We start from the raw sequence: 25,476 nt of genomic DNA on the forward strand, positions 1-25,476 counted from the left end.
GTGATATGGGCAAGGGATCCACTTATCAATGGTGCCTGGAAAACCTCTTTGCTTGATATCATATTTGACCATCAATGGTAGGGCAGGTGGCCAAGGCTTGGCCAAAATGGCCTCATGGGCCAAATAGAGAAGCCTAGTAGGTCTGATTAGGGCGAAGGGTTGGAGGTTCCCAACTGCTACCTCATTGCTTCCTTCTGTGACAGCGTTTGTGGCCATCAGAACCTTCCAAACTGATGTAACGCTGCATGCCCTCAGGTGCTTGGTTTGGAGGTTTTTCCTGTCAAGCAGTTAGAGCCTACTTGTAGACAGATTGCTACTCCCAATTTAGTGGCAGAAACTACTTCCTGTGCGCCTGTGGTCACAGCTCTCCCCAGAGATTCAGCTTGGGTGATTTTTCTTCTCCTAAGTGTAACAAAAGCTTGCTTGATTTTTAGATATTAACACCCAGTGCTATTTTTCTAGAAAAAGAGGTGCCTGAACTCGCCATGAACACCTCCATTGTTCTCTTACAATGGCAGTGGAGCCCACCTGAGAGGTGCCAGAACTGAGTTCTGGTGAGTTCCAGCTGAAAAAAAAGCCCTGTTAACACCACAGTCTTGGTTTAGTGAAATAAATTCAGTTCAGTACAAATGTCTGCTTATCTTTTTATCACTTAGCGTATAAAGAAAACATACGGCAGGCAGCAAGTCAGGCCTGAACCTATCAACACAGCTTCACAAAGAAATTGTGTTCTTAATGAGAAGAAATAATTCGAATTTGGGGCGGGGAGGGAATAGCTGGTGTCACAGTTTTCCTCGTGCCCTTTCTCTAACACGCATTAGCAGTTATTAATTTGAAATGTCACAACACTGGTAAAATGCCATTGGATTCGTAATTGTTATTTAAATGCGCAGCTATTGTTTGGGTGGTGAATGGTAATGTTTTCTAGAGATCTCTCTTTTATACCCGTTGGAGGAACAATATCCCTTCATTCATTTTGTATATTTTGCTCACTCTATTCCTGGCAAAGGGGTTCAACCACTGGATATTTTAAGGTAAATATTTGGATTCAAATAGGAGAATTGTTTTAGGGTTCAGCGAGGCCACAAAAATGTTTACAGCACATTTTTAACTCTTCCTGGGTGTACGGAAGTTTGAATTACACCCTCCTATACATACACAAACGAGAACTAATCACTCTCCCATTGCTCAAAGACACTTCCGTACTCCTGCTGCAAAGGGTTGTTTCCTAATAATAATTAGGAGTCAAACAAGAGAGAGTGAAAGAGAGGAAGCCTATTGCAAGGGAATTAAAATTAAAAGCCTTCTGAAAGACAGCTTTTTTTAAAAAAAAAAAAAACCCTCTCAGTAATCCCATAGCAAATTGGCTCTAAAAATTAAGTGTGACAGTTCAGAGAATTTATCTAATGGTGTTGCTTGTTGGCTAAATCCACCAGTAATCGGACACACACATTACAAAGGGGTTATCTTCTATGTAATCCTATCCTAGCAGATTAAATTCATGTGAAATTTTTGCTCAACCAGTGCTGATAAAGCACCTCTTGCAGAGTTTCCCCCTCTTGCAACTCATCTGGATCCTTGCCTCCCTTTCACTGATAAGAGCTTAATCTATTCCCCCATAAGTAGCGAAAGGATGGCTTTCGCTCCTGGTTGCTCTCACGGCTTCAAAAGAAGAGCAAGCTGTGATGCCTCTGTCATACCTCATGAAAGATGGCAAGCTTTATATTTCACCCGGATGACTGCTAGAAGATGCTACTCTGGAGATCTGGGGGTTTCCTTCTGACTCCTACCCACCACGTACCTGGATAAATCCTCTCCGGTTCTTTTAGGGCTTGTATACACAATCAATTAGCCTCAGATAACAAAACCTCTAGCTCTCTTGAATCTGTATTATTTCCCCACGCAAGTTCAAGGGTCAAGATGCGCAGGTCAGAAATTTAGAATGAGGAGTGGAGAACACAAAAAGTTAAAACCTGTTATCACAGAAGTCTTTTATCAGAAACTCTGGAGCAGGAAAACAGCCATCTCCACTGACCCAGCTCTGTTGCCCTGACATTTGGGCAGGGGAGGAGGTGGCATCTGGCAGGAGTGGGGAGCCTGCCACGTATGTATAGGCACTTTCTGTGGTCACACAGTGTTAAGATAGTGGGTCAAACTACATTTTTCCTTAAATGTGCGATCTGATTAGTATGTCGTTGTCTTTAATAACAGGCATTACAGTTGATTGGGACCTTTGTGATTGTGGAAGTGGGCTGACCCTTTCCCCCATGCCACAGTCCCCAAGGAAACCAACATTGCTCCCCGACTTAATTGCTGCAGGGTGGAATCTGTCACCGGTGCCACGAACAGGTTCCTTCCTACAGCAAATACTAGCTTCTGGGGGAGTGTTTTTCACTGAGACTCCCACCCCGTGCCTACAGTTTAAAAATAACAAGAGATGCATGAAATTGAATCGTGATTTTAATTTAACATGTAACTTTGCCACAGAGGTTTGCTTGCATGCTGTGCTGCCAGCTTGGAAGAGTCTGGCTCTGCCACTGCCTGTGGAGGTGGTCATATCCCAGAAGGGCTGGGGCTGGCGCCCTATATCCCCATGGCTGATAGGAAGAGGATTGAGATGCAAGGCAGATGTGAACTTTTCTGTGGGTCTTGCCCACTTGATTGCAGAGCTTCCTAAAGGGCTGTTAGTTTTGCATTGAGAATCTGCTGGCTGCTGACTGACTTGGGGATGGGAGGTGAGACAAGCAGCAACATCAGAGCATCTTAAAAGAGAAAAATTACCAGAACCATCACAGCTCTGTTGTTCCTGTTTTGGGTAACTTAATAAGAGCTTGACCACTCGAGCCCTAACAGACCTATAACCCTGTTGTTTGTTTGCCATTGTTTGTTTTTTCTTAACTTTAACTTCCTGCTGTCATTTAGTGCTGCACTAACCATGCTTAAGCCCATCTGAATATACAAGCCAATTTGAAGTGGATCTGCACCTGCACCAAACAAACTATAGTTAGGAGAATTTTGCTGTCTATCTCATTTCAAGGTGATGGATTGAACTCTCTGATGTCCCTCTATTCATGTCCAAATGCAAGATTTGCCTTGGTGAGATATATTGTGGGTTTCTTGTACATTTGGGATATTAGGCAGGTTTAATAATAATAATAATAATAATAATTTATTATTTATACCCCGCCCATCTGGCTGGGCCTCCCCAGCCACTCTGGGCGGCTTCCATAAAACCAAAAATACAATAAAATATCACACGTTAAAAACTTCCCTAAACAGGGCTGCCTTAAGATGTCTCCTGAATGTCAGGTAGTTGTTTATCACCTTGACATCTGCTGGAAGGGTGTTCCACAGGGCAGGCGCCACTACCGAGAAGGCCCTCTGCCTGGTTCCCTGTAGCTTTGCTTCTCGCAATGAGGGAACCGCCAGAAGGCCCTCGGCGCTGGACCTCAGCGTCCGGGCAGAATGATGGGGGTGGAGACGCTCCTTCAGGTATACTGGACCGAGGCCGTTTAGGGCTTTAAAGGTCAGCACCAACACTTTGAATTGTGCTCGGAAACGTACTGGGAGCCAATGCAGATCTTTCAAGACCGGTGTTATATGGTCTCGGCGGCCGCTCCCAGTCACCAGTCTAGCTGCCGCATTCTGGATTAGTTGTAGTTTCCGAGTCACCTTCAAAGGTAGCCCCACGTAGAGTGCATTGCAGTAGTCCAAGCGGGAGATAACCAGAGCATGCACCACTCTGGCGAGACAGTCCGCAGGCAGATAGGGTCTCAGCCTACGTACCAGATGGAGCTGGTAAACAGCTGCCCTGGACACAGATTTGACCTGTGCCTCCATGGACAGCTGTGAGTCCAAAATGACTCCCAGGCTGCGCACCTGGTCCTTCAGGGGCACAGTTACCCCATTCAGGACCAGGGAATCCTCCACACCTGCCCGCCTTCTGTCCCCCAAGAACAGTACTTCTGTCTTGTCAGGATTCAACCCCAATCTGTTAGCCGCCATCCATCCTCCAACCGCCTCCAGACACTCACACAGGACCTTCACCGCCTTCACTGGTTCTGATTTAAAAGAGAGGTAGAGCTGGGTATCATCCGCATACTGATGAACACCCAGCCCAAACCTCCTGATGATCTCTCCCAGCGGCCGCATGTAGATGTTGAAAAGCATGGGGGAGAGGACAGAACCCTGAGGCACCCCACAAGTGAGAGCCCAGGGGTCTGAACACTCATCCCCCACCACCACTTTCTGAACACGGCCCAGGAGGAAGGAGCGGAACCACTGTATAACAGTGCCCCCAGCTCCCAGCCCCTCAAGACGGTCCAGAAGGATGCTATGGTCGATGGTATCGAACGCCGCTGAGAGATCCAGCAGAACTAGGAAACAGCTCTCACCTTTGTCCCTAGCCCGCCGGAGATCATCAACCAGTGCGACCAAGGCAGTTTCAGTTTAAAGAAACAAATAATGCTTATCACTATCCAAGGTTTGCACCCAGATTCTGTTGGGTATGTAGAGATGACTGGAGGTACAATTCAATTAAAAGGAAGCCCTAACTGATAATGCCCTGATGGAAGGGAAAAGTGGCTGTGGTGCCAAACAGAAACCCAAGATTAAAAATCAAATGTGCAGATGAAAAGAGCTCAATACTGTATATATGGGGAAACATCAGTTGACTTAAGTAGATTTGAAATTCAACTGCATTCCATATTTGCAAAACAGTTCAGTCTGCAAAGAAGGAGGCCCAATAATAATCAAACAATCCAGGAACCAAATAGATAATTTGCAAATTATTCTATTTGCTTCCACTGGCCTTTGAAGATGTAGAAAGGGAGGGAGAAAGGAGGTGATTTTGATATGAAAGCTACTGCATTCAGTATAAGAGCAGTTACGCAAAATCTTTTCTGGTGCATTAAAGCTGGGAAAGCTACCCACTTAATATACAATTTGTTTTCTTATCCAGCTGCATTTTGCTGTGAAATGAGTCTAATGCATATTGCACCGAGGACGAAACCCTGCGTTCTCATGATAAACACTTCAGTTCTTCCATTACAAGTTGTTTATTCAACTTCCATTTGCTACCTTTCATTGTGTGTTTATTAAGAAAATGAGTAAAACAAAACAAAACAAAAAAGACAAAATGTGGCTGTTAGCAATTTCGGCAACCCTATTGTGCTGCTATTATTTGGGAAACCTAATAATCCACATAAACTAATTCTGACTTATGGACGGCCTGCTTCACTAAATCAAGGCGATTTTCTCGGGTGAATAACAGGCGAGTTCAGTGTGCCAGAGTCTCTCTTCATCTTGATCTCATTTTAATTTACAGGGTAATACTACAATAATATCACTAATGGAAGGTACATTAAAGGGCATCAAGTAGTATTAAGTGTACTAAATTATGGCACTTGTGTTAATTAACTTCTGGAGCAAGATGGTCCTAATGGCTGAAAAAGGTCCACTAATGCATAAATAAAGTCTGGCTGAGTGAGAATAGAAATGGAAGGAAGACAGGAGAGGGCTTCTTTCACTCTGTCCACTGCCGACTGTAGAGAGAATTTTAAAAGCTAGACAATGTGAATAAACTGCAAGAAAGCTTTTCCTATTGAACTGTTTAATGAAAAGGCAATTTTTCAGTCCCTGAAAGACTCTGATTAATGGAAAAGTTTGCTCCAGAAATTTGATTGTAAGGCAGCATGTGGAAAATTCTAGCTAAGGGCTCCACCAGAAGACATCCAAGTGCCCCCACAAGTTACTGAAAAACATAACCATCTGGTTCAGATGTAATGCTAAACTATCATTTTGCATTATGAACAGGAGCTTTGTGCTCATGCCTTCCCCCTCCCCTCCCCTCTGTGGCTATTCAGAAGAGCTCAGAAACTTTCACTTATGTTTTCGATGAATCGCAGTGTATTATTTCATTTAAGTGGCTCATCTTATCTGCGGCTATTAAGCGGATCAAGCCGGGATGCTAAACTATGGTTTGACATTGACTCGTTTTCCTAAACTAAAGTCAGCTCTGAGCATAGTTTGTCTGGGTTCAGGTTTAGGCTGTATCCATGCTAGGGCATTTATATGTACATGAGTGGCTGTTTCTGTGTGCTCATTTGTGGACCTTCAGCCTCATGTGAGCACTTTCATGTTTATGCCTCTTCCAACTATCTTGCCATTTCCCATCCCAATTTGAAATGCATCTATAAGCTGCATTAATTTCCTTTCACAAGATTTCTGAACCAAAGTACGGTTGAGAGGACTTGGCAGTGTGTGCATTTTGCCATTGTGCCTGAATGGGCACATTCTATGGCTATGTTGATTTCCCTCCTAAAAACATAGAGTTGGATCCTGGCAAAAAGTGCAATTCTATGCATTTCTACTCAGGAGTAAGTCCAACTGAGTTCAATCGAGGTGTGTACGGTACAGGATTTCAGATGTGATTGTTTAAAATAGTTACCAGATGTTCCAGCCAAACCCCTAGATGTGTACCTCACCTTCCTGCCTGTATCTGTTTTGATCTCAAGCAACAAAGTTCCTCAAGCTGTTATTCTGCTTGTTTCATTATCCACCAGTTCCTCTTTTCCCATTCTTGCTCCTACCTAGTTAATATACCAGTGTATCCACTTAGTAGATTTCCATGAGACCCTGCATCTCTGATACATCTAGTTTCTCCTTTTTCTAATGTAGTTTAGTACATTCAGCAGTGAGCAATGTTTGCCTCCCAGGCAGCCCCTTGTGAAATTTCGCCTTTCCTGTTTCTACCAGCAGCCATGAATACTGTTTCATTTAAATTTAATAAATCATTTGAATGATTTCAATCAGTAATGGGGGTCTCGGGGTCCTACAGGCCCCCATTTTGTGACTTGAATTGGCCTCAAGAAAGACCATACATTTGCAGAGGTATTCCTGAAAATGCTCCAGAATTTCCTTAACCATATCCTAAGCTACAGAATGAGAAAATAAGTAGCTACTGACATTTTCAGGCAGATTACTGAATGGTGAGCATTTAGTCACAGTAAAATTGTAGGCATGTTGACTGAAGGGGGGGGCAGAATGGTAAACTATGAGCCCCTCCCCTTGGGGTAACTAATTCAGACTCTGAGGAGGATTAAATTTAAATGTGAGGGACAAAAACAGAGCTACTGTTATTGCTGGGACATAGTCGCAAAGCCCTGGGACTCAAATACAGAAGATTCCAGCAGAGGGAAGAGCATAAAAATAAAATGAAAGGCTTAATGGTATGTATTGCAAAGGGACTCAAAGATATTTTAAGTTCCAGAATAAAGCACTAGTTCTTGTATTGAAGATCTGAGCAAATGGTCCCTGGATTTCATCTTGGCAATCCTTTCTGAGCTCAGAGGAGCAGAAGTCATCCACAGCAATCGAAGTTTCATCATCTGATCCTTAAATACCTGAATTCTCCCAAGTAACTGCATAGAAAAGGATATAATGATAGAAACAACATTGACTGATATTGGGTTCGAATATTATGCAGTGCAGAGGAACAAGAAGCACAAGGGATTCATTTGTTCCCTGTGTAGGACGCAGAGACCCACAATTTATAAACTTTAGACCCACAATTGACAATGGTTTCACTGAGTACCATAAGGCTCAAAACACTCACAAGGGTTCAGAAAGTCTGTAGATACTGAACATAACTTGTGTAATCAGACTTCAGGAGTTGAAAGGATTGGCATGCAGGGGTTAGGCCTTCCCCTTTTCACTTGATGCTGCTGCCACTGCTGATCCAGTTCTGGCTGCCTTCCCTGTACCATTCCATGTCATGCCAGCTCCACTGCAGAGCCTGAGGCTGACAGGCCGCTATTTCCAGGTGCCTTTCTCTTCCTGCTCTTTATGCTAATCAGTGGTGTTGGTGGTAGCAGCTTCTGATAGAGTTCACAGAGAAGGAAGGCGGACAGTGGCACTGGCCAGTGTGCAGATCTGGGTTCCAGCAGCATGGGCCCCATGCTGGCAGGTGTAAGAGGCAGTGGAGATGGGGAGAGGGCTTCCGCAACCTGTCCTGGCAGACCCTCTGCAACTTGCCTGGGCTATGCATTCACTGCCTCTCATCACAGTGTAGTTTGCAACAGCACCTGCTTGCCACAAAGCAAACTTCAGTATGACAACACACTTGCATTTTTATTATATAGTAAGAAATGATAATAATAAACCCTAGGAAGAGAATAATAATAATAATAATAATAATAATAATAATAATAATAATAATAATTTATTTATACCCCGCCCATCTGGCTGAGTTTCCCCAGCCACTCTGGGAAGCTCCCAATCAGTGTTAAAAACAGTACAGTGTTACATATTAAAAACTTCCCTGAACAGGGCTGCCTTAAGATGTCTTCTGAATGTCAGGTAATTATTTATCTCTTTGACATCTGATGGGAGGGTGTTCCACAGGGCAGGCACCACTACCGAGAAGGCCCTCTGTCTGGTTCCCTGTAGCCTCACTTCTTGCAATGAGGGAACCGCCAGAAGGCCCTCGGCGCTGGATCTCAGTGTCCGGGCTGAACGATGGGGGTGGAGACGCTCCTTCAGGTATACAGGACCGAGGATAGCACACTGCCCCAGGATGTATTATAGAGAGGGACCAACATGCCCTTGAACAATATGGGCATGCCCATTGAAATTATTTAAAAGGTTCACAGGACCCCAGGAGGGGGGAGATCAGCAGCCAGTAGCCATACATTCTCTACACTGGTGTAAGTTTTGGTAGTGCTTGCCTGCTGGCAAGGCGTTCAACATCAATGTGAAGGTCTTATGTGCATATTGATGCAGACACACTTCACATTGCTGCCAATTGCATAGCCTTTAGGGGGAAAGAGTCACGATCTTGCACCATTCCCTACAATGTGTGAATACCACTACTATTAATAGTGCTGGTGATTATCATAACAAAATAATGTTAATAAGCAGCAATATAATGTTAATAAGGCATTGCAATAGTTGGACTAGATGACCCTTAGAGTCCCTTCCAACTCTGCAATTCTATGATTCTATAATAAAGAGCTGGTCTAATTTCATGTTTATCAAAAGTGTTTAGATAGACTTATAGTGCAGTGTTAAAGTCTCCTAATAACGTCTACTTCATACTGTTAAGGGGAGATTATAAAATCATTGTGGTTTGAAACATTTATTTACAGCACCTGAGGTTTCTTTTTAACAAAAAATAGTTGCATGAGCTTATCACATTCCTTTGGGACTTTTGCCACTTTTTGGAGTGACTGCATCTAACAATTCTTCCAATTAAATTCCAAACTTCATTAAGAGAATTGGCGGCGGGGGGGGGGAGCTTATGTACTTATGATCTTGTCAGTTTATTCACAATTCCCCTGTGCTGGTAGAAAATATTTTTATAGCTGCTGCACTATGTCATTAAAGAAAAGGAGTGCTCATCTTTTCTAAACACTTCAAAAGCTTTTAAAGGAAACATCATGAATGAAATCAGTTCAACATGCATTAGCCGAGTTTAGCAGCATTTGAGTAAACTGCTCCGGATTTCCTTGGGTTACTGCCTGTGGTCAAGAAGGTTGTTTATGCGTTGTAACCTAATTTGGATTTCAAAAGGTTCAAATAGTATTGTCATTTTAGCAGCAGTTCCATGCATGCATGAAAGGTTGCAACCTGAGAATGTTTGGATTTGGACTTTACTCCATTGTAAGTAGAGCCATCAACTGAATTGTGTTTCTAGCTGATTAACCACCTGTCTTTTAACCATACCCTTCAGCATCCCACAAATGAAACAGAGACAAGTGCATGCATGAGTGCAAAGGACAGGAGTCCAACCATCCAGGGATGTGTTTGGACAATGGTAGGGTCCATAGAATCTAGACTTAAATGTACCACAATGCAATATTGTGGGGGTAAGTTCACTTGAACTCATTCAGGGCTTACTTGTGAGTAGCCAGACAAATGAATATGCTCTTAAATTTCTAACAGATTGCTCCTGAAAATAAAAAGAGTGAAACTATCCATAGACTAGTTGCATGAAATGCCTGTAGAATGCATACATAGACTATATTGCATATATAATAGTTGAAATGTGGCCTCATTTTACAGAAGAGAAATACTGAGGAAGAGCAGTGACTGAGAAGCCCTGGATTAGCTGTTGAATCCACTTTAGAGAATTTTAAAGCAGAATTTGTTGGTTTGTTGTTTGTTTATGAGACTTGCTAGTTGCTTGTTACCCAAAGGTCTCACTTTGGCAGCTTACTAATAACAAGCAATATCACCCTAGTCTTATCAAAAGACTGCACACCGAAAAGATGTCAATGAAGGCACCAGACAAACCTTGCTGGAGAACCCACTCTGCTGTTAGGAAGCCACAACTGAGAAGATCCTAGTCCTTTTAAAGCATATACAGATAATAATAATAATAATTTATTATTTATACCCCGCCCATCTGGCTGGGCTTCCCCAGCCACTCTGGGCGTCTTCCAAAAGAATATTAAAATACTATAATACATCAAACATTAAAAGCTTCCCGAAACAGGGCTGCCTTCTACCAACTAAAGCCAGGTAGTTGTTGTTCTCTTTGACATCTGGTGGGAGGGTGTTCCACAGGGAAGGCGCCACTACCGAGAAGGCCCTCTGCCTGGTTCCCTGTAACTTGGCTTCTCGCAGTGAGGGAACCGCCAGAAGGCCCTCAGTGCTGGACCTCAGTGTCCGGGTAGAACGATGGTGGTGGAGACGCTCCTTCAGATATACTGGACCAAGGCCGTTTATTTTCTCCCTCACCCTTCAACAACAGTTATTGTTCTCCCTCACCCTTCAGCAACTGAAGCCATCCTCCATCCAGACACTTTGACTTTGGGCCTCTGCCTTAAAGCCCCAGAACTTTTCTCTTTAACATATCAGACACTTATCCCACCTCCACTGCTGAGAAACAACTCACTCTCAATGCCCCACACACTTTGTCTTCAGCAACATTTCAGGAAAAAAATTCCTCCTACCCAGAAAATTTTTCCTAATCTTCTTGCAATAGGTAATTTTTGTGTGTGTGCTTCCTCACCATTCTTTTATTTAAAAATAAATAAGTGAAATGCCTCTAAACCTAGCATTAATTTGTAATTAGATTCATTGCCATATTTCATTACCAGACTGCATTATATACAATAGGCAAAACTGAGGTTACACTTACAGAAATGAAACCAGAACTTGAATGCAATACCAGCAAGGGGCCCCTGTAAGATAACTCCAACATACAGTGGTGCCTCGCAAGACGAAAATAATTTGTTCCACGAGTCTTTCCGTCTTGCGATATTTTTCGTCTTGCGAAGCACGGTCCATCGCAACTGCGCCTCTTCAAGCGGCTTTAAGAAAAAAGCGCAAGACGTTTTCATCTTGCGAAGCAAGCCCATAGGGAAATTTGTCTAGCGAAGCAACGCAAAACCGAAAAACCCTTTCGTCTAGCGAGTTTTTCATCTTGCGGGGCATTCGTCTTGCGGGGCACCACTGTATACCCTCCAACACCTTGAAACCAAAATCCAGGACGCCATCTTCTGAGATGCCATCTCCCCCTATTTTATTGCAAGACCATGGCGGCCATTTTGATTGCTGCGACCTCACACAATTTTGTGCTGCAGTTCCCCCTCCCCCCAAAACACTTTGGGGGGGGCACAGCTCCCCAAAACACACATTTTGGGGCGCTATACAAGATTGCATCCCTGAAAAAAAACAACACTTTTTGGGGGGCGGGGAATTACTGTCCCAGTCAGTTGCCAGGCGGCAGTACTGTAGACCAACTGAAGTTTCGGAGACACCTTTGAAAAGCAGCCCCATGGACAATGCATTTTAGTATTTTAAGATGAGTATTACCAGAGCTTGGGTAACAGAGGTCAAGCTGTCCTTTGACTGGCAGAGGACACAGCTAGCTCATCAGCCTTAACTGGTGAAATATGCTTTATCCACTAATTCTATTTGGGCAATGGACTCATTAGGGGATCTTGGACATAGTTCTGCCTTAGCCGGTTCTTACAATATTTCAGTGTTCCCAGACAGGAACACCCAAAATACAAAATGCACACACCGTGCACAATAAATACAAAGGACACATTGTTTAGACCATTCATCTCTAATTTTGCATATTGACTGGACTTAATTAGACAATCCTTTGGCTACAGGCTTCCAGCCATAATTATGAAGCGTATCAAGCATGTAAAAGCTTTTGTTTTCTATTCGGAGTAGGTCACTATGCTCTTCAGAGCAATATAGTAAAGCTATTAGAGTATAACAATTCTGAAGCTCAAGGATGAGCTAAATGGATCCCCTTGTGATCATAGGCAGCACACTTCTAAGTATAGGTACTGGATGAATAACAGGATATGTGTCACATCCGTGCTGTGCTTCAGAATTTCTAGAGGCATCTGCCTGACTACTGTTGGAAAAGTAATGCTGGACTGCATGAAGTTTGAAATGCAAACATAGAAAATGCTATTTGGAGCCACTATATCAGTGATAGGGAACTTATTCCATCCCAAGGGCCACATTACCTTAGGGGGACTGTATGCCTGTGGTAAAGCAAAATTGGGTAAAGGGGTGTAAAGCCAGAGGTTTACACACACACACACAGACACACACACACACACACATCTATCCTTCATCCAGACATTATCACATTCAAGGACACATTCCAGCCAGGCAAAAGTACTCAAGGAGGGTGCAGAACAGGTCTGGGGAGATGTATCGTCTGAGGATAGAGGGTGTGGCCTTATTAGTGTCCTGAGGGTCAGCCTGGAGAGTTGTATTTTATCCAAGGTCCTGAGGTTCCTACCTACCCCTATTCTAAATGTTTCAGTTCCCCTTATAGATCAATTGTCCTTAGTACAGGCATAGACAAACTCAGCCTTCCAGATGTTTTGGGACTACAACTCCCATCACCCCTGGCTAACAGGACCAGTGGTCAGGGGTGATGGGAATTGTGGTCTCAAAACATCTGGAGGGCTGGGCTTGCCAGTGTGGTGTAGTGGTTAAGAGCGGTAGACTCGTAATCTGGTGAACTGGGTTCGCATCTCCGCTCCTCCACATGCAGCTGCTGGGTGACATTTGGCCAGTCACACTTCTTTGAAGCCTCTCAGCCCCACTCACCTCACAGAGTGTTTGTTGTGGGGGAGGAAGGGAAAGGAGAATGTTAGCCGCTTTGAGACTCCTTCGGGTAGTGATAAAGTGGGATATCAAATCTAAACTCCTCTTCTTCTTCTATGCCTGCCTTAGTAACTACAACCCCAATCCTTGAAGAAAGGGTCTGTTGGGGATGGTGTCAATTCAGTTCACATTTAAAGCCAAATTTGTCAAATTTGCACTTTCTGAAACAATATGAAAACTGAAACACAGCCATCCTTCAAAATTCACACTTATCTAAATTTTGCAGTGCCCTTCTCCCAACCAACCAATGTTTACAAAAATGTATTTATTAGCTGAAATTTGCATAAAAATAAATAAATGAAAATAGCATAACATGTATTACTTTATGAGAAATTGCTTGCCAAAACATGTGCATTGGTCAAAGCTGCATACAAAAATATTTTTATTAGGAGAAAATCACATTAAAATGATGAATAAATTTCTTGAGGATTTTTTTTAAAGAAAATCCACAAATTGCTGCAGAAATGTGGCAAATTGAATTTAAGACTGGAAAAATAAAAAACAGAGAAAACAAAAATTGGCAGATCCATCCCTACTCAGGAATTCCTCATGGCATATCACCATGTCCAAAACTGCCATAATGGTTCTGGATGTGGAAAAGGCCTTTAATTGAATAGAGTGGCTTTATTTACCAGTGATATTTACAAGAAAAATTATTATGAATGTGGAATGTAATTCTTTTCAAATTGAATCATCAATATATACACTTCCCAGAGTAAGGGTAATTACTAATGGGCACGTTTCTAATATCTTTCTCTCCTTAATAGAATCACTAATGATATCTATATAGAGATTCTTGGAATCTCTGCTGGGTAACAGAAATTTAATATTTATTTGTACACAGAGATGTAGCCCTTATATCACCTGTACCTGAAAATGCTTTCAGTTTGGTACAATATAGTAAGCATAAATGGCAAAGAGTGATTAATAATGAATTAAATTTCTGGTCTCAGTTACCACTGTATTGATTGGGAAGGTAGATTTAATTAAATAAACCTATTACCTTGGTTGTTTTTTTGAACATCCTCAGAGATATTGAAATAATGGTAAGGAATTAGCTACCATATGCTAAATAAAGGATCAGGACTACCTGATATCAGACTATACAGTGGTATCTCGGGTTACATATGCTTCAGGTTTCATACGATTCAGGTTACAGACTCCGCTAACCCAGAAATAGTGCTTCAGGTTAAGAACTTTGCTTCAGGATGAGAACAGAAATCATGCTCCGGTGGCATGGCAGCAGCGGAAGGCCCCATTAGCTAAAGTGGTGCTTCAAGTTAAGAAGTTTCAGGTTAAGTACGGACCTCCGGAATGAATTAAGTACTTAACCAGAGGTACCACTGTATTACCTTGTGTCAAGTTCTGTAGCAATATCTGACCAGCTGACCTAGATAAAAGTATATCATTTTACTGTCATTTAAAAATGGAACCAATAAAGGGCAAGATTATAATCTAAGAGTCAATAACATTTTGTTAGCATAGTAAAAAGGAAAAGTCAACCTACCCACTATCTCTTATCACAACTAACAGTATTCTATAATACTGAGTTTTCTCCTCTGGAATTGCTGAGAATTATCTCATTGTAATATCTGTCTCAATTGTTTCAATTTATGTATCTGTTGAAAATAATTTTTTTTTTTTTACTTTTCATGAAGATTTAAAAAGGAAGGAAGCAGGCCATTGCATTTTTAGTACTCCCCACCCCCTTAGCAAACTATAAATGCCTGATCCAGAGACAGTGAAATATATGTTGAAAAACGTTTACGGAAGAATGCATGTTGTCCCTTAGATTAAAATGTTGAGGCTGTAAGTGGCATTATCTGATTACATCTATATAAATGAGAAAAGTTGTTGGAAGTGTTAAATCCTTAATGCTGACATATTTCACATCTTCTGGACTCATCTAAAAGGGTTTTGGCAAGAAATCCTGAAAGGATACAACTTTCTGTGAAATTCTTAGTACTCTAAAAACTGTACTGTTGGGATACCTAAGGGATTTACCCTGAAAGAAGACTTGGAACTGTTCACTTGCCAGACTCTGTGTTGTTTGACCATTACATGTGACTGGCACAAAAGGATATGGATGAACACAATTTTTTAAAACTTACATATTGAAAATCTAAGGAAGCAAATAAGCTTGTAGAAAAAATAGTTTTAAAAATAAAAATGGTGTGTGCACACACACATAGCATACTCCGCATTAACTGACCCAAGACCTTCTACAAGCTGCACATAGCTTGAACAAGGCAAACAGCACATTCCTCTATGACTGCCAGGAGCCTAGAATGATAGCAGCCATTTCCCATGGCTCTTTATTGTCTTCTCCATGACTTTGAAATGGAACATAATGTAGCAGTGTTCCGTTATGGAATCAAAGGAGAAAGAAAATATCCAGCAGCCAGAATCTCAAGGACAATAAAAGTGGCCTGTTTGAAAGGCTGTAATACTGAATGTATTATCGATGCAGAAACAGTAGGAGCAAATGACTGCATTCAGAAGGAGGAAGAGACAATTCCAAATAAAAATGAATGCAATATCGTCAGGTTTGAATGTTAGATTCAGCATGGGTTAAGGGAAATGTATAAACTTGAAATTTCCTCCCCCTCTCTACTACACGGACTTCATTCTCAGGAAAGTAGCATTTGGAGGGGCACAGAACCCAAAGTGCGAGAAAAGCAAATAGATTTATAAAAGAATTTGAGTTCCAAATCATAGATTTTTATACTGATGCACACATGAATACAGGCTTCTGCATATGTATCCCTAGGAAATGGGTTCAGGGGTTGCCAACCCAGCACCTGAGAAAAAAATGTAAGTCTCTAGCCCCCTTAGAAAGAAAGTTATGGAGCAAAATGTGCAGATACCTGCTAAGTGATTTCTAATTGTGGTGGGGGCACCTTTTATATTTTCCTGGTACAGTCATACCTTGGAAGTTGAACGAAATCCGTTGCAGAAGTCCATTCAACTTCCAAAACGTTCGGATGTTCTGCTTCCAAAGAACATTCACAAAACGGAACACTCACCTCCGGGTTTGCGGCATTCAGGAGCCAAAACGTCTGAGTACCAATGCGTTCGGGATCCAAGGTCCGACTGTACGGAGGAATGCTCCCCATTGTTAATGGGCAGCAACAGCATCATATTCTCTGTGTTATCAATATTATGTGATCACTACAGTCAGGACCAGCAGTGCGTATCTGACTTCCTATTGCAAACATAAGGTAGTGAGAAGTGGTTGTCTCTCTAATTTTGTGTTACGCCACGCCCCCATGGCAGCCATATTGTGTTGTGTTGCACACACATAATGGCAGCCGTTTTGTGACTGGCACCAACTGCACTCTCTCAAAATTTACATTGTGCTTACTGGACCAAAAAGATTAGTGACCTCTGGTCTATATAAACAGATGCTATGTATGTAGGCATGCTTCAGTAATTTGATTTTGTATACTGACCTGAGTTTACCTGATCCACACCTCTTGGATTATGCACTGGATTTCACACATTCTGAAAGTTTTGGTCCAGTTCTCTTCTAAAACAAGTATCAAAACTTTTTTGATTCATATTTTGAGAGAAGATATAAATGGGTTTTCTTGAGGTAGACATATTTAAAAACACATATTCTGAGAGAAAATAGCTTTGAAATATTTAATATGCTCTCCAGTATATAAGAACATTAGTATTACTACTACTATTACTATTTTTACTACTACTACTGCTACTACTACTACTTACCTATCCTTCACCCTAATGTCCCAGGGTGGGTTACAATATTAAAACACAATATTAAAAACAGTTTAAAACAACTTGCAATATATAGGCTCCTAATTGCAGCCATGACACAAACCTAATTAGCTATGGTAGTGGTGTAGTGGAGACAGGGGGAGGGGGAGTTGTGGTTCAAATTTAATTGCTTTCACAATATGCAAAAAGATACAGATTTGGATACCACAAGGATATGTACCCTGAGATGTGCACTTTCACACTCGAGTAGTTCTTTGCCCCTGACTGCTTTTGAGTTGCTCAGCAACATGTGGTGTATAAATCATTACAAAATGTGTTAAATGCAAATGGTTGCTAATAGGGTAACCATCTGTTTGATGCTGCGAACTTTATGAAAGGAGGTAGTGAGCATTTCCTTTAGTAAAACACGGGGAAAGTTCTGCAATTATCTGAAGTGGCGAGGAGGGCAAGCCCAGCAACAAATCAGCCACCTGGATTACTGTCAGCAGCAGCACCTTATATCCTTTCCATTTTCCCATCAATTTCCACAGAGGTAATTTGGCACGGTGGCATGATCTTGACTTCAAGACCATATCCTGGGCTGCAGCAATCTAAGCCACCATTGCTTCTTGCAGCTTGATGATTAAAACTCAAGCCGTATTTGTTGCCTTTGAATAGTTCATTAAGGAACAGGCTGGCCTACCCTCCCCAGGGCATCTTTTCATCCACAAATATAATCGGACTCTCTTATCCCGCTTTACCAGCAGCCTCATACCCCATGGAAAAAAATGGATAATATTTTGTAAGTGATACATCAGTGACATTTTCCTGCCCGATAATGTATTGCAGTAGACTCCATCAGTGTGCACTTTCCATCTCGTAATCTCTCCTGCAGTATTACTATTAAAGATCTCTCTTTTTGCAAGGAAGGGGGAAATCGATTCTCTTGCCCCAGACATACATTAGTGGATGCTGTCACATACCTTCCTAATGAACATTGCTAGGCAGACTTGTGAGTGACAAGGTAATGCATTAGGAAATTACCAGTGGGACACATGAAGGGCTGAATAATCCAGTTGCTTGAGCTTAATACCACAGTAGCCAAGCTATACAGGAGAAGTTGTAAACTACCGGCACCATTATCTGTTGCAAGGGCAGCTAATTGTTGGTCCATGGACTGCAACATCTCCCTGCCCTAATTTTGTCTATCTCTTCCTCCTACACACACATAACTCTCTTATTTACCAGATTGGAAGTGGGGTGTGCTCCTTTTTATTTATCAAGCACTTCTTCCTTTGGGAAGTGAGGTTGCTTTGGGTTGCAAGGCATCAGGACTAAACATGGGACTCTCATAGCAGGAGTCCAGAGCCCATACTTGCTGGACCACTGTAGGAGTTTGCCATATGAGATAGCTGCTGGCTTTCATTCTCATGAGCATCACCATCACCACTGCAGTGGTGGTGCTGTAGTGTCCAGTTCAGGAGTGATCAGGAGACACAAGAGACCAAGGCTAGTTTGCACATCTTACCCTCAAGTGCATACTGAGCTGCCTTCCCCTCACTTTATGGCTTAACTTCCAGCTTGTTTCTAGACTGCCAGGTCACTGCCTCTATTCCCAATAAACCTTTCAATTTATTCCAGAATCTCCCAAACCAAGCTCGTGTTGTGCAGCCCAACATAGAGCACATTGCACATTCCTGGAAGTGAGAAGAGTGTGGAGTGCAGTGTCTTAAGAGGTGCTGTAGCTAGTGAACCAGCCATAGCTGGAAATGCACACTCTAGTGATCAAGGCTAATTGAGCCTCCAGTGACTATGTTGGATCCAGGAGCTACCACAAGCTGTGGATCTCTTCTTTACAGGGAACTGCAGTCCTATCTGGAACAGCCTTTCTCTCCATCTCCAGACTTAAGAACACCTCTTGTCTGTTTTGGATTCAGCTTAAGTTTATCGACCTGCATGCAGCGCTTCATTGTGTCCAAGCACCATTTGCTTGTAGGCCACTGCTTGGTATTAGACCGTGCATGTATCAGATCAGAAGCTACTGTTGCCCCCCCCCCCCCTGAACAAATTGAACAATAAGTCCCTTCCCTGTACTGGAACTGCAGAAACCTGGAGATGTGAGGGGCATTAAGTGCATATCCCCTGCAGAGAAATACAAGTGTGTGTGTTTTTCGTATTGTGTGTTTAAAAGGGAGAGTGGGATGGAGAGAAAGGAAGAGGGTGTCTTAAAACCTGCCTTCTCTTGTCATCTTACACAAAGCAACTTGTTCACTGAAAGTACGGTACGTATCTTGACAACTTCTTTCTGATTTAGAAGGAACCCAGGGGTGTTCAGACAGGGTGGCTGCATGAATGAGGCACATGGAACCTGTCAAGGATGTGGGGAGAGTCCTTTGACTAGTACTTTGGCACTACTTTTGTTGAACACGAGCATTGCTCCAGTTCCCAGAACACGACATATTTTTTATGTGAGTTGCTGGTGACAGGACAGCAGCAGGGCTGTTGATTGTTTCTGACTTTTATATCTGACAAATCCAATTTGATTCATTTTTTCTGTTTAGCAATCTAGGGCAATACAGGTACAGAGAATTTGAAGGTATGATATGCTGATGCCATCAGAGGCATGTTGATAATTGCAACTCCTTTCCTCTTCTCTCTTGGTGAAGCCACTTGAGAGAAACGGGGCTGGTTTGCATATGCTCATGTGTCTCAGTGGAAGTACTCAGGCTCCACATTAAAAGCTTTCGTATCATGTCGCGCCCACTCAAACACGATGCTTCTCAATGGAATCCCATTCACACTTTGAGCTAAGAAAGCAAATGCTGTACGTGCAGTTGTGAACTGCCCTTCATTGTGTTCACTTCCTGCAGGTTGCTTTATAGACAAGTACATCACTCAGTTTCTTATCAAGTGATAGCTACAGTCATCATGCATGTGTCTGAGCCTGCTAAGCTGTATTGGGACTAAGAGGGCATTTGAGTTATCACCCTGAATGATGCACTTGGGATGATAGTATGCAGCAACTGCACCCCTTTGCTGTTTCTTCACAGCCCTGAAAGGTGATGTCACTAGGGTGCTTGTTTCGTTTGGTATACTTAGCTACACATCTCCAACTGAACACATACCGGTACTTCCCCATATTTCATTTCAATGTAGATTTTCTTACTCTGCTCATGGAAATGTTGTACTGTCTTCTTCCCAGAAATTTCTGGGTCCTTCATATGCTGACCGCTTCTACTGTGTCATGCTCAAATTTAATTAGTGAGAATCCCCAAGATTCAGTTACCTTAAACTTGGGAGGAGCTCGCACAGGAGTGCTAAATAGAGTCTCCATGTGATAGGAAGACTCCAGCTGATTGTATTAGCTCCTGATTCTTTCAGCTGCTACAACCGCATGTGGAGAACCCCTTGGCGGCGTCTCTGACTGCCATTGCTTGCTCTCTCCACTTCTGGCAGCACCCAGCTGCTTCTCTTAGTTGCAGAAAAGAACAAAAAATGCACTGCATGGAATCCCCTGCATGACTAAGTTTTCCTTGTTCTTTTGGTGGCACTAGAAGAAGCCAACTGATGCTGGAGAGTGAGTAGGCTGAAAACTAGGAGAGAGATGGAAGAGTTCTCTTTGTAGGTTGTTAGAGCTGATATCTGCTACAACTGCTTGGCAACTCCTCACTGTGTGTGAACTCTGGGGCTCCTATGTCAGCCAGGTCTTGGGGTTATTTTATTCCATGCCTCTGTTATCATGAAGTCCTCTCTTCCAAATTCTTGAGCAGTGGATTGCAATCAGGGAAGAACGTGATGAATACATGCTAGGGTAGTTTTTGATAGGGCAAAATCCTACTTTCTGATGCTTTTCCAGTTATGCCAGTAATGCTGACTGCAATCATGACAGATAGGAACTGACTTTCGAGTTCAATGCTTTCAGTGAAAATACTTTCAGGTGCCTTAGGAATCCAATAAAAATGCAACGCTATGTATTCAACCATACATTTTTCAAAGCATGAATGTTTCAGAGCTGCAACAGGCAAAATTATAAACAGATCAACAGAAAAGAGAAAGAGTTGCCCCAAGAGAAATACATGAGACTTCTCTTGAACCAGTGAGGCTCCTAGACAGCTGCTTCGGGCACAGCAAGGCACACGAACAGGTGACAATGTGACAGCAAGTTGCGTGATGACTTTTGTCAAGTACATTGTCACCATTCTGAATCCAAAGTACATTTGCCTCCGGGGGGATTTGCACATCTGCCATATATTTAGATTACTTTTATTTTAAAGAAACACATGCATATAATTCATATGTAGACACAAGAGTACAAAAGACAACCATGTGGGAGGCTAAATTCATGCAGGCATTTCTGAGCTGGCATCATACAAATGTGCTAATGTACTAAATGATGCGATAAAACCTACTGTTAGGGGGTTTATCCAAGCACCATACTTTGGAGTTACTCTGTAGCTTTGTCATTTTTGTAGTATTTCACCAAAATGTGTGTAAGGACTGAGCTAGCTGCGACTGGAAGACCTGATCTCAGCCAAACTCATGAAAAGCGTTGGAAGGCAGAGTTCATTTAGAGGGGAGAAGTGGCAGGTGTTGTTGCTACTTGATTCCTTCTGACTAAATCTTCCCTACACTCTCCTCCCCGGCAAAGATTCAGTGCCGGGGGGGGGGGGAGAGCAGATTGCTGGGGGCGGAACAGGAGAGAGGTCACCACCCATCACTTTTTATTCCCAAATGACACCATCCACCACTTTTCCCTCTAGATTTTAAGCAGAGATCCAAGTTCCCAATTCCATGTCTCTGTCACAGCATTCTGATACATTGCTTTGTCAAAACTACCACACAGCTGCTAGCTGCGCAGGAAGAAAAATAATAATTAGGGCTTAATAAAATCAATGTAGGTAGCCATTTTGCCCCGGCATATTGCTCTGTTTCTTCTAAGCTGTGGTTCGCAGCATTGTTGCAATCTGCAGCAGTGGTAAGGCAAGAAAGTACAACACACACTGGCAGCTATAGAAGCAAGAAATAAAGGACCCATGTCCCCATGTTGCCATGTGGAGCTATTTGGACATTTGCTCATGTGACAGGGCAGAATGAGAAATCAGAAGAAAAACAGAGGTGTTGTTTTCATGAGACTTTGACACATGAAGGGGCATCCCATATAGAATAGGGCTGTTATACATCACCTCTGGCTCCATCCATAAAGCCAGGTGGTACCATTGGTCCAGTCCCCAGTACCCATTCATTAGGCATGGATACATAAGAGGCCTATATAGTAGGACAGGGCCACTCTTCTGATGGTCTGGGGATGGGGCAGGGTAGTGAGCTCACAACCTGGTCCAATCTGATGCTGTTGACAGTACATCCATGCAGCCTTGACCTGCCATCCTGTCTCATCCTTGTACTGTCCAGATACATGGTGGTGACACCGTTCCATGCATGGCACCACCTCATCATACCAGCCACTCCTGCGGGCATGTGCAAAAGAAAGTCTTCACCCATGCACCTTGCACATACTCTGGAATGCTACGTGACCAGGGCTCCATAATGCTTAGTGAGCTACACATGCAGGCTTTCCTTTGCAGATTTCTAAGCCTAACTTGGTAAGGCTGGTGCCTCCATGAAGTCTCAAGGGCAAAGCCAGAGGCAGACTTTCAGTGCTGCATCCTAAGCGTGATGCCTCTGGATGCAGTGCAGCCATGAAGGGGGCTTCTGTGTGACATGATGTTACCACACAATGCATTACCTCATTCCCAGTAGCATGGACATATCATGCCATCCCATGCATTGTGTTACACTAGGCATTTTTTCTGGGCATTGCAAGGCAGAGAAGAGGAACAGGCAGCAATTGGTCTCTTCTCCACAGCTCTTTTCAAAGAACTTAGAAAGATGCAACCTTTCAGGAGGGAAGAGCAATGAGGTTGCAATGGAAGTAAGTCTCAGCTTTCTCGCTCACCTCCTCACACTTTTTATGCAAGTGTGTGAATGAACTGCCCACTGAGGTTACAACTAACCACTTTATGTTTGTGGATGAAATTGGCTCTAGCAGATGGAGCTGGTGCCACAGCAAATCTCCTAGTTTTTAAGGTGCCATGATTGTTGTTGCTTTTCCACAACTCTCTAGCACAGCCTCACCTGGAATTTGTTCTTTCAGTGCTTGTGGAGACTGTCAACAGGAACAATGTGTCTCATGCACAAGCTAAATTTCCCCCTGTGTGGGAAATTAAGGGGGCAGAACTCCCACCCCTTCAGTCATGCTATTCAAACTCCTTGCCTTCTCTCCTCCCTCCCTCCCTACTCTATCCTTCAGTCCAGAAGTGCCTTCATATTCCCTGATCCTCTGCTACTTAAGCTATCATCTTGGCAAATTTCTCCATTGTTGAGGAGGGAGGAGGAGTGTGTGTGTGTGTGTGTGTGTGTGTGTATGCATGTGTATGCATGCATATGCACTTTCTTCTTATCTAAGCTGCTTCAAAGCCTGGCCAGACATGCCTAACCAAGGCCTCAGCTGCACTCCATCAATTTCAACCTACAAGGGCCTGCCAGGCCGGTTCTCCCCTGACTGAATTAAGCTCTCGTGGACCAGTGAAGGTTTAAGGTCATCCCATCTCATTGTTTCACTGGCATACACCCAGTGTCGGGCTTTCAGACCCTACATAAGATGCTTACTCTAACCCAGTTTTTCAGATGCAAATGTCTGTTATGCACACAAGCATTTCTAATCCTTGGGATGGTGGGCTATTCCTGTTTGTTTGTTTATTTTCAGATTATCTCAAGTATTTCTTTGTGAGCAGAAGCAGCTTTTGCATTTTTCATTGCTGAGTGTGGCTGAGCACGGGAAGCCTGAATGACATTTTCAAAAAATGGGGGTGAGGGGGGTGGAGAGGGAGGAAGAGACGACAGGATTGTAAAAAAAGCGAAGTCAGGCAAGGCAGAGTCAGGAAGGTTCATCCTTTAATATAGGCATTGTTTTCGTCAGCAGTATTTCACAATCTGTTTTTCCTTTATGACAGTCATAAATTATTTATAACAGGCAATCTATTCCTTAAAATCTTCAGTTGTACGTTGTTGTTGCTTTTGCTGGTGGGGTGATCCCAAACTCAGGCGGGAGGAGGGGCTCAACAGAATATTGATTTGAAGCATTTGAAATATAAATGAAGTTGTTTAGTCCTTTCTGGTAGATGGAATCTTAAAGCAATTGGGTCAAATTCAGCAGACCAGCAGGATCCAACCTTTCTCTACCTCCCCAAGACAAAATATCTAAATAAATAAAAATGCTTTAAGTTTGCATTAGCAAACAGCAGAGCTTTCTGAATTGCACCTCTCATCCCACTGTCATCCGTCTTTGAGTTAATCAATATTTCTGAAAATGAAAAATAAACAAATGAAGAGAGATGCATATATTTTCATCATTGTGACTGATTGCATTTTTACCTCAGGTTAGTCCCAATGAACTCAATCCAGTGCTCATCACATGCACTTATGGAGCAGCAGGTATATGGAACAGCCATTTAATGTGTGCAAACACACACAGTTCCTATTACACAGACTGAGATGTGTCCTCTGCCCTCTTAAATCTCTCTGGAGCACCAGTGGTGATGAGCAAACTAAGCTATCTTAATGAACGAAACACCAGGTTCACTTATAGCCTTGCTGCCCATGAGTGCCAGTGGCATTATTCCATAACAGATTTTTATAGGGCAAGCTGTCACAGGTAGTTACAGATACCATATTTTCAGCAATAAAAGATAAACCGTTGGCTTATGAAACAAACATATGGAAAACACAGTTTCTGAAGTGCCTCTACTTCCAGACTTTTTTCTGAAAAAGTTTATCCCTTCTGAGAGTACTGAGAGTACACTCCCCTTCATCTCAGTAACACAGCACCAGTAGCTTGAAGACGGCACAAATACAACGGAAGGAAAGAAGAGCCTCTTCTGTTTCCTCTTCCTGTTTCACTGCAACTGCTTCTACGTCCATACAAGTCAATGGGAAGATGCAGAAGCCCTATCAGGATGGGCCAAGATTGTGATTTCATAAAGAAAACAGTGGGATATGTTAGTGTAAATGAGAAACAGTGCCAATGAGAGCTGTGCAATATTAAAATTTAAGTAACCCATTTCCAGCCAGGATCTATTTTTGACCATGGGAAGCAACCCAGAAAACCAGTTCTAACCAAATTCACATGGCACAGTCAATCAGCCAAGTCTGATTGTCAAAACCTCAGATGGGGAACCGTTTCCAGCCAAAGAGCCATCATTTACTTCCAAGTAGCCTTATGGGGGGACGTGGGTGGCGCTGTGGGTTAAACCACAGAGCCTAGGACTTGCTGATCAGAAGGTCGGCGGTTCAAATCCCCGCGACGGGGTGAGCTCCCATTGCTTGGTCCCAGCTCCTGCCAACCTAGCAGTTTGAAAGCACGTCAAAGTGCAAGTAGATAAATAGGTACCGCTTCAGTGGGAAGGTAAACGGTGTTTCCGTGCGCTGCTCTGGTTCGCCAGAAGTGGCTTAGCCATGCTGGCCACATGACCTGGAAGCTGTACGCCGGCTCCCTCAGCCAAGAAAGCGAGATGAGCGCCACAACTCCAGAGTCGGTCATGACTGGACCTAATG

General features: G+C 42.9%; 2 protein-coding genes across 19 annotated transcripts in view; one reads left to right on the forward strand and one right to left on the reverse strand.

Moving 5' to 3' along the window:
* The window catches only part of LOC310710364 (uncharacterized protein), an 80,133-nt gene extending 63,714 nt beyond the window's left edge, over positions 1 to 16,419 (reverse strand). For all 7 annotated transcript variants that reach the window (XR_014527969.1, XR_014527970.1, XR_014527971.1 and 4 more), the window contains exon 1: positions 16,173 to 16,419. Coding sequence is in view for 1 of the 7 variants with exons in the window: in XM_083511285.1 (XP_083367411.1) it covers positions 16,173 to 16,287 (115 nt within the window). In the remaining 6 variants the exon portion in view is untranslated. The remainder of the gene's footprint in view (positions 1 to 16,172) is intronic.
* Positions 1 to 25,476, forward strand: part of NTNG1 (netrin G1) — a 217,757-nt gene that overhangs the window by 87,959 nt on the left and 104,322 nt on the right. The window lies entirely within an intron of this gene.

Source organism: Podarcis liolepis (assembly GCF_965112155.1).
Source record: "Podarcis liolepis genome assembly, chromosome: 6".
NCBI classification, from domain to species: Eukaryota; Metazoa; Chordata; class Lepidosauria; order Squamata; family Lacertidae; genus Podarcis; species Podarcis liolepis.